Below are 9,563 nucleotides of genomic sequence, written 5' to 3'. Positions count from 1 at the left end.
AGAGACGGGAGGGAGGGGACGAGACGGGCGAAGGGGAGCAGGAACCGAGTGATGAGGACGGGAGAGTTGTGCGTTGTGGGTGGGTATGCTGGGCAGTCTCCCTGGGGACAGGAGCGAACATGACACTGTTACCACACGCTGGGGGCTCGGGGGTACCTGCATCTCCACGTAGGTGTGTGGCAGACTGTACTCCGGCGGGAGCTTACGATCGTTATTGATCAGGTGATCGAGTACGGCGGGACTCAAAATAGGCTGCAGGAGCAAAGGGAAAAGAATGAGAGTTAACGTCCGTCCCACTGCTCAAATACAACGGGACAGGGACCAACATACAAGAGACAAGACTGAGGAAAGCAAGCCCCATCGTGAGACACAGCGACCTCACTGACATCAGTCAGCTCCATTGTACAATATCACAGATCAAAAAGACACAAACTCCGGACCTGAGTGTCCAGGAATATGATGCGTTCCTGGGTAATGAAGAAGTCGATACCGTTTGTCTGGTTCCCACCGCGTTCCTTAATCTCCTGGGTCTGGGCTCGGAACACATACGACCTTCGAAAGCAAAACAGAAACCGCTTGTGAGGGAACAGCCTGGCCTTTCACAGAACTCTCCGCTCAAGGGGATTGCCTTGAACACACGCAACAAGCTCAAACCATGCACACACACACACACACACACACACATCAGACAGAGTAAACACATGCACACGCTCCAAACATGTGCAGTGGTGGTGATGAAAGGTCAAACACACCAGCGCCGCGCGCGCGCACGCACACAAAACAGAAAAGCACGCAAGACTATAAGATATAGGAGCAGAAATTAGGCCATTCAGCCCATCGAGTCTGATCCACCATTCGATCATGGCTGATAGGCTTCTTACTCCCATTCTCTGCTTCCTCCATGTACCTTTTGATGCCCCCCAGTAATCACAGACTCGCACAGTAACAGACCCTTCAGCCCACCTCAGCCATGTCGACCAGATATCCTAACCTACTCTACTCCCATTTGCCAGCACCCGGCCCATATCCCCCCAAACCCTTCCTATTCATGTCCCCATCCAGATGCCTTTTAAATGTTGTAATTGTACCAGCCTCCACCACTTCCTCTGGCAGCTCATTCCATACACGCACCACCTTCCGTGTGAAAACGTTGTCCCTCAGGTCCCTTTCAGATCTTTTCCCTTTCGCCCTGTGCCCTCTAGTTCTGGACTCCCCTACCACGGGGAAAAGACTTGTCTGTTTACACTATCTGTGCCCCTCATAATTTTATAAACCTCTATAAGGTCACCCCTCAGCCTCTGACGCTCCAGGGAAAACAGTCCCAGGTAGACAGGGTGCTTTCAATCTTCAGAAAACTGAGTTCAGGAGTTGGGACGTCATGTTGCAGTTGTACAAGACACTGGCAACACCACTTTAGGGAAACTCTGTCTCAAATACACACATTGACTTGGTCTCCACAGCCTTCTGTGGCAGTGAGTCCCACTGGGGAGGTGATGGTCTAGTGGAGTTATCACTGGACTGTTAATCCAAAGATCTAGATAACGTTCCGAGGACCCGGATGCAAATCCAGTTTCAAAAAAAAACTGGCATGAAGATTCCAACGACAACCATTGCCAATTTTTGGAAAAATCCATCTCAGAAGCAAACCGCCATCTTTACCTGGTCTGGGTCTACACAGGACTCCAGACCCACAGCAATATGGCTGACTCTCAGTTGCCCTCTGGGAGGGGCAATAAACACTAGGGTAGACAGCGGGGCCCTTAACCCGTGAATGAATTGTTTTCACAGATTCTCCGGGTGAAGAAATTCGTCCACCTCGTCCCTCCACTCGGAGGCTGTGCCCTCGGGTCCTAGTCTATCGGAAATATTATTTCCCCATCAGTCTGTCCCAGCCTCTCAGTATGCTGTAAGATTCAATCAGCCATTCTCCACTCTGCTGCTCCTTATCCTTCCAAAACCCATCGAGTACAGCCCCAGAGTCCTCAACCACAACTCATCAATTCTGGTCTCCTTCCTATCGGAAAGATGTTGTGAAACTTGAAAGGGTTCAGAAAAGATTTACAAGGATGTTGCCAGGATTGGAGGGTTTGAGCTACAGGGAGAGGCTGAACAGGCTGGGGCTGTTTTCCCTGGAGCATCGGAGGCTGAGGGGTGACCTTATAGAGGTTTACAAAATCATGAGGGGCATGGATAGGGTAAATAGACAAAGTCTTTTCCCTGGGGTCGGGGAGTCCAGAACTAGAGGGGCATAGGTTTAGGTTGGGAGAAGAACGATATAAAAGAGACCGAAGGGGTAACTTTTGCACGGAGAGGGTGGTACGTGTGTGGGATGAGCTGCCAGAGGATTTGGTGGGGGCTGGTACAATTACAGCATTTAAGAGGCATCTGGATGGGTATATAAATAGGAAGGGTTTGGAGGGATACGGGCCAGATGCTGGCAGGTGGGACTAGATTGGGTTGGGATGTCTGGTCAGCATGGACGGGTTGGGCCGAAGCGTCTGCTTCCGTGCTGTACGTCTCTATGCAACAAACCCTTCATCTCTGGACGTCAACCATCCCTCTGAATCCCCCTCCAAAGTCAGCACATCCTGCCTTAGAAAGGGGGCCCAAAACTGCTCACAATACTCCAAGTGAGGTTTGACCAGAGCCTTACACAGGACATCTCTGCCCGTGTACTTCAGCCCTCTCGATATGAAAGCTAACATTGCCTTCCGAACCTGCCAAGCCAACCTCTTAATCTGAAGAGAATCCTGAACTAGGGAGTCCCAAATCCCTTCAGGCTTCAGATTTCCAAAGCCGTTCTCCATTTAGAAACCAGTCTCGGCCGGTATTCTTCCTTCCAAACTTTCCCATGTTGTATTCCATCTGCCACGTCTCCAGGCCTGTCCTTTCTGCAGCCTGCCTCAACACCTCCTATCCCTCCACCTATCTTTGAGTCAGCTGCAAACTGAGTTTTGACGCTCTCAATCCCTGCGTCAGATTGTTAATGTGTCAAAAGAAACTGAAAGAATGCGGACGCTGGAAACCAGAAACAAAAACAGACATTGCTAGGGGGAAAAATACTCAGCAGGTCTGGCAGGAACTGTGGGGGCAAAGGAGAGTTAACATTTCAGGTCCAGCTTGCTGTAGAACGCCAGGAGTCAGACAAGAAACGTCTGCACACGCATAAGAAATCAGACACATGTTGCAAACACGCAGGCAAGCTGGCACACTGAGTCACAAACAGACATGTGCCGCTGACACGCACAGTCAGAAAAACAAACCATGCACCCTACCCCAGACGTGAACACGCACCCACAAACACTCAGACAGGTGATTGTGCACAAACCTATATACACACACACACACACATACCAACATTAGCTCTCCGAGAGAGAGGGGAAAACACACACAGATGGGCAAAGATACCGGCGCAGTCAAAACACGCAAACTCAGGGCCAAGAGGAGAGACGGCCTGCAGCCAGTTTGAACAACCAGATGAGGAGGAACAATTGGGGCAGTGTTTACTGCAGAGCACAGGGCTCCTGCCAACTCCAGCTCCTTCTCCAGCTGGGCTCGGTGCTCATTCCAGTCCGCAAAGCCAACACCAACCCCCTCCCCCCCCCACACCAGGAGGGGGCTGGCTACCACAGGATTACCACTCACTCCCCGCCGCGTCTCCGACAGAATAGCAAGGAAATGAGTCTGGAACACACTTTGTTTTCATGACATTTCACATATCCTCCACAAACTGAAGTGCATTCCAACAACGACATAAGGAGGAAATACATGACACTACTACGGAGTGCAGCGCTGACCCTCCGACAGTGCGGCGCTCCCTCAGCGCTGACCCTATAACAGTGCGGCACTCCCTCAGCACTGACCCTCCGACAGTGCGGCACTCCCTCAGCACTGACCCTCCGACAGTGCTGCACTGCCTCATTATGAAATGTCCAACGTGGGGGAAGGTGGAGTTACTGCATGCCAAGAGAGGAAGGGATGGTGTGGGAGTGAGTCGGTGTCTGCCTGTAGGTGGACATATTGTCCCTGTTCAGAAAAGCAGTAGGGGAAAAGGAGCATTGAATTAAAGGAACATGCAAAGACAGCGAAGGTGACATTAGGAGATACATTTTTACCCAGCAGGCTTTGGGGTATGGAGTGCCCTGTCTGGAACTATAATGGGAGCTGGTTCAGTTGAGATATTGGTTGTCGATTTGGATAGAAATGGTGTATAAGGAAGTAAAAGCTGGCGACTGGCACAAAGTAATGATTCTCAGATGGAGAGCAAGGGCAGGAAGGACGGGCCGAACTGCCACGTCACACTTCAGTGACGCAAAATGCAGCCACAGGTACAGAACCACTCAGCCTGGCGCTGACCTCTGACCTCAGAACCCGGCCCACCCTGACCTCTGGTCTTCCTCTGGGTTGTTGGCAGAGAGCAGCGACATGATGGTGGATTTGCCTGTTCCTTGTAGCCCGATGATTCCGATCACCAGCACGTCCGTCTGGTCCAGCAAGAACTGAAAGGGGAAGGAGAGGTGTCAGGGGTGAAAGTTGCTCTGCAACATCAGCTAGCTCCGTCAGTCAGTCCCCCCCCCCGGCCTCGTGCACACGGTCAGTATTATTCAATCTCAGCCTCAGGAATTGTCACGCGCGGTCTTCCACCCTCAACAGCATCGCACCTTCCAATGCCCCGTGTCTCTGTGAGTGCGTGTCCATGTGCTCACACATGCCTCCGTGAGTGCGTGTCCATGTGCTCACACATACCTGTGCGCAGGTGAGCGTGAAAGTGCACGCCTGTGGCTGCGCAGAAGAGTTTCCGACCATCACCCCAAAGGCCTGGCTTGACTCAGAAGTTGATGAGGACCTTGTTCATTTGGAAATTCATTCAGAGGGAGTCAAGATACCAGCATTTACTGGCCAACCCGAATGACCCAGCGTTTTTAGAAAGTGAATTCACATTCTACTGTCTACTGTGGTTGGCTTTGAACTGAGGGCCCTGGAATATTACCCAGATTTCTGAATTAACACTTTTAGTGATACTACTACCAGGCCTTTCACTCCCTATTCTTCAGGAGTCCACAGTGCTGAGGGAGCGCCGCACTCAGAGGAGTCCACAGTGCTGAGGGAGCGCCGCACTCAGACAGCAGCACCCTCCCTCAGCACTGACCCTCTGACAGTGCCCACTCCCTCAGCACTGACCCTCCGACAGTACGACACCCCCTCAGTACTGACCCTCCGACAGTGCGGCACTCCCTCAGCACTGACCCCCCGACAGTGCGGCACTCCCTCAGCACTGACCCTCCGACAGTGCGGCGCCACCCCAGCACTGACCCTCCATCCACCTATTGCACTCTCGGCTACCTTCTCCCCACCCCCTCCCATTTATCTCTCCACCCCAGAGGCTCCCTGCCTTCATTCCTAATGAAGGGCTTTTGCCTGAAACATTAACTTTCCTGCTCCTCAGATGCTGCCTGACCTGCTGTGCTTTTCCAGAACCACTGCAATCGAGACACTGACCAGGCAGGACTTACACAGTTAAAGTTAGGGCCCTGAGGAGTGTTGTCAAACAGAGAGACCTAGTGGCGCAGGTGTCTAATTCCTTGAAAGTGGAGTCACAGGTAGACACGGAAATGAAGGCGGTGTTTGGTATATTTGCTTTTATTTGTCAGTGGATTGAATATAGGAGTTAGGAGGTCATGTGACGGCTGTAAAAGAGTGTGGTTAGGCCACTTTTGGACAATTGTGTGCAATTCTGGTCTTCCTCCTATTGGAAGAATGTTATTAAACTGGAAATGCTACAGAAAAGATTTACAAGGATGTTGCCAGGGTCAGAGAGTTTGAATTTGAGAGGCTGAACAGGCTGGGGCTGATTTCCTTGGAGCGTCGGAGGCTGAGGGGTGACCTTGTAGACGTTTATAAAATCACGAGGGGCATGGATAGGGTAAATAGACAAGGTCTTTTCCCTGGGGTCAGGGAGTCCAGAACTAGAGGGGCATAGGTTTAGGGTGAGAGGGGAAAGATATAAAAGAGACCTAAGTGGCAACTTTTTCACCCAGAGGGTGGTACGTGTATGGAATGAGCTGCCAGAGGAAGTGGTGGAGGCTGGTACAATTGCAACATTTAAGAGGCATCTGGATGGGTATATGAATAGGGAGGGTTTGGAGGGATATGGGCCGGGTGCTGGCTAGTGGGATTAGATTAATTTCGGAGATCTGGTTGGTATGAAGGGCCTGTTTCTGTACTGTACAACTTTGTGACTCCTGAAGTTTTCCTTCGGGCCAGGAGGAATCTCTGCAGTTCATGATTTGTTCAAAGCACAACGTTTTTTTTTGTTTTCTTTATTCAGTCACAGGATGTGAATGTCGCTGGCTGGGCCAGTATTTATGAGCAATGTTGCTTGTGGTGAGGCGGTGCGCACTCTGATAAGGCTCTTTAATGAAACTGTTGTCCCTTTATCAGTTCCCTGATAATCCCCCTCGCTCAGTCATTCAGTGGAACGAACCTTTCACTTGTTTGACTTGGCCCTTCCCCTTTGGACTCTGGACGAAGCTCAAACCCTGATTTTTACACATGAACTTCCGTAGGAAGCCCATCCCGAGTTGGAGGTGGTGCTGACTCAAGCTGGGCAGGAGCTGAAAGAGCTTCACATTCCCCAGACACAGAGTAACAATGAAGTGCAAAAGGGGTCAGAGACAATACCACAGCAACCGAGAGTCAACTCACCAGAGTCAGGGGCGAGGGGCCACGCTGCAACACGGTGTTCCACCCGCCCACTCACCCCTCCCTAACCCCGTTGTTGTAGCTGGTGAGGGCTGGTGCACCTACCTCCATGGCACTGTCGCACCAGTTCAGCTGGTCGTCGACCAGTTTGATGGAGTGTTTCATCCTCTCGGGAGGGTGCAGCTTGGCCTGGCCGATCACAGCTGGGAAGGAGAGGGGTTAGAGTGTCACTTGGGGAACAGGGACCGGGGCCTTTAGCCTTTAACCCAGTAGCCGCTCGCAGGACCCAGACTCTCAGTGTCACTCTCAACAAACCTGGGGGAGGGGGGACGGGACAGACACACATCTACCCCAAAACAAACCCCCAGACCCCCCCATGGGGGGGACAGACATGCCACATCGACTCAAAACAAATCCCCAGCCAACCGAGGGGGTGGGAACAGACCGTCTCCCTCCCCCTCATCTCCCCAGGGGTGTGGGAACGGACCGTCTCCCTTCCCCTCTCCTCTCCCCCCGGGGGTGGGGGGAGGGAATGGACTGTCTCCCTCCCCCTCTCTCCCTGGGGGAAGTGGGAATGGACCAGCTCCCTCCCCCTCTCTCCCTGGGGTGGGATGGGAACAGACCATCTCCCTCCCCCTCCCCCTCCCTCCCCTCTCTCTCCCAGGGAGGACCGGACCATCTCTCTCCCCATCCCCCTCTCTCAACAGGGGATGGTCCAGATGTGGCCTCTCCAAGCTCCCCGCACCTGGCCCAGCCTCGGCCCCCACACGTTGACCTCAGTAGCCGTTGATGGGGTGAACCATCTCAATGAGGGAGGATAAAGCGAGGGAGGTAGGAAACAGCAGGAGGGCGTTGTGGGGGAAGAGACAGAGGTGTGGAGCACGGACACCAGCATGGAGGAGAGGGGCCGAACGGTGTGATGGTGTGCAGAGTAGACTCACGGTCGACGTTGGTGCTCGGCGCAGACTGGGCCATGCCCCGGTTCTGGATCTGGTAGACGGGTTGGGTCGGACGCTGGTACTCCCTCTCGGCCTTTCCTGAAGAAGCTGGAACCTGCGAGGTACCGTCTCCCGTCGCAGTGGGCTTGCCGTCTTCCCTCGCCTTCATCAACACGATGGGCTTCTCGCTGGCATTGGCAGCAGGCAGAGGAGGGGTGGGCACTGCCTTACTGCCCTGGCGGGGGAGGGGGTGGGGGGGGGCAGGGAAGAGAAGACACAGCATCAGGACAAAACATCAAAGGAAACACTCCTTTCTCCACAGCGCCTGACCATGTCGGGTTGCCCCCACCAATGGGATTCTGCCACTGTCAATCTCTCTTTCTCACCTCAAGAGTCTGAGTGTCTACACTTCAAATCCTGCGGCAGGCAACTCACCTCCCAACTCCCAAATGCCTGTCTGCAAGGGAGCAGTGGTTGGCCATTCGGCCTATCGAGTCTGCTCCGCCTTTCAACGAGATCACGGCTGATCTAGGATCCTCCTCGACTTCACCTCCCTGCTCACCCCCGCTCCCCGCATAACCCTTAATTTCCCTCACTCATTCAACTCTGTCTCAGCCTTGAATACACTCAACGACCCAGACTCGACAGTGGTACGGAATTCCATGCATTCTCCGCGCTCAGCGAAGAGGTTGCCCCTCGTCTCTGCCTTAAGCAGGCGACCCCTTTATGTTCTGAGATTACTCCCCCAGCCTGAGACTCTCTCACAAGGGGAACCAACCCACATCCTCCCCACCCCCACCGCCCTCAAGTCCCTGAGGTACCTTGTATTTTATACTTCTATTTTTCCAGTGAGGACAGGCCCAATCCATTCACCCTCCCCTCGTAAGTCAGTCCCTCCATACTTTTAAGAATAAAAGGGTAACTTGAGAGGGGTTAGGGCCCCTCAAAGATCAGCAAGGCAGCCCAGGTGTGGAGCCGCAGGAGATGAGGGAGAAACTAAACGAGTATTTTGCATCAGTGTTTACTGTGGAGAGGGATATGGAAGATATAGAATGTGCAGAAATAAATAATGACATTTTGAAAAATGTCTATATTACAGAGGAGGAAGTACTGAATGTCTTCAAATGCATAAAGGTGGATAAATCCCCAGGACCTGATCAGGTGTACCCGAGAACTCTGTGGGACGCTAGGGAAGTGATTGCTGGGCCCCTTGCTGAGATATTTGTATCATCGATATTCACAGGTGAGGTGCCGGAAGATTGGAGGTTGGCAAATGTGGTGCCACTGTTTAAGAAGGGTGGTAAAGACAAGCCAGGGAACTATCGACCGGTGAGCCTGACCTCGGTGGTGGAAAGTTGTTGGAGGGAATCCTGAGGGACAGGATGTACACGTATTTGGAAATGATTCGGGATAGTCAACTTTGTGCGGAGGCAATCATGTCTCACAAACTTGATTGGGTTTTTTGCGGAAGTACCAAAGAGGACTGACGAGGGCAGAGCAGTCGATGTGATCTATATGGACTTCAGTAAGGCGTTCGACAAGGTTCCCCATGGGAGACTGATTAGCAAGGTTAGATCTCACGGAATACAGGGAGAACTAGCCATTTGGATACAGAACTGGCTCAAAGGTAGAAGACAGAGGGTGGTGATGGAGGGTTGTTTTTCAGACTGGAGGCCTATGACCAGTGGAGTGCCACAAAGATCAGTGCTGGGCCCTCTACTCTTCATCATTTATATTGGATTATTTGGATATGAACATAGGAAGTATGGTTAGTAAGTTTGCAGATGACACCAAAATTGGAGGTGTAGTGGACAGTGAAGAGGGTTATCCCAGATTACAACAGGATCTTGATCAGATGGGCCAATGGGCTGAGGAGTGGCAGATGGAGTTTAATTCAGGTAAATGTGAGGTGCTGCATTTTGG

The 9,563-nt window shown here is 52.3% G+C and overlaps 1 protein-coding gene across 4 annotated transcripts in view; it reads right to left on the bottom strand.

Moving 5' to 3' along the window:
• smg9 (SMG9 nonsense mediated mRNA decay factor) overlaps positions 1-9,563 on the bottom strand; it is a 41,627-nt gene that overhangs the window by 16,110 nt on the left and 15,954 nt on the right. For all 4 annotated transcript variants that reach the window (XM_043683271.1, XM_043683273.1, XM_043683272.1 and 1 more), the window contains exons 4-8: positions 7,644-7,875; positions 6,808-6,905; positions 4,387-4,499; positions 441-552; positions 157-252 (exon numbers count right to left, since the gene is read on the bottom strand). In XM_043683271.1, coding sequence (XP_043539206.1) covers positions 157-252; positions 441-552; positions 4,387-4,499; positions 6,808-6,905; positions 7,644-7,875 — 651 coding nt within the window. The remainder of the gene's footprint in view (positions 1-156; positions 253-440; positions 553-4,386; positions 4,500-6,807; positions 6,906-7,643; positions 7,876-9,563) is intronic.

This window comes from Chiloscyllium plagiosum, chromosome 47, assembly GCF_004010195.1.
Source record: "Chiloscyllium plagiosum isolate BGI_BamShark_2017 chromosome 47, ASM401019v2, whole genome shotgun sequence".
Classification (NCBI taxonomy): Eukaryota; Metazoa; Chordata; class Chondrichthyes; order Orectolobiformes; family Hemiscylliidae; genus Chiloscyllium; species Chiloscyllium plagiosum.
Note: the sequence above shows the minus strand (reverse complement) of the source record. Positions and strands in the feature narration are given on the sequence as shown.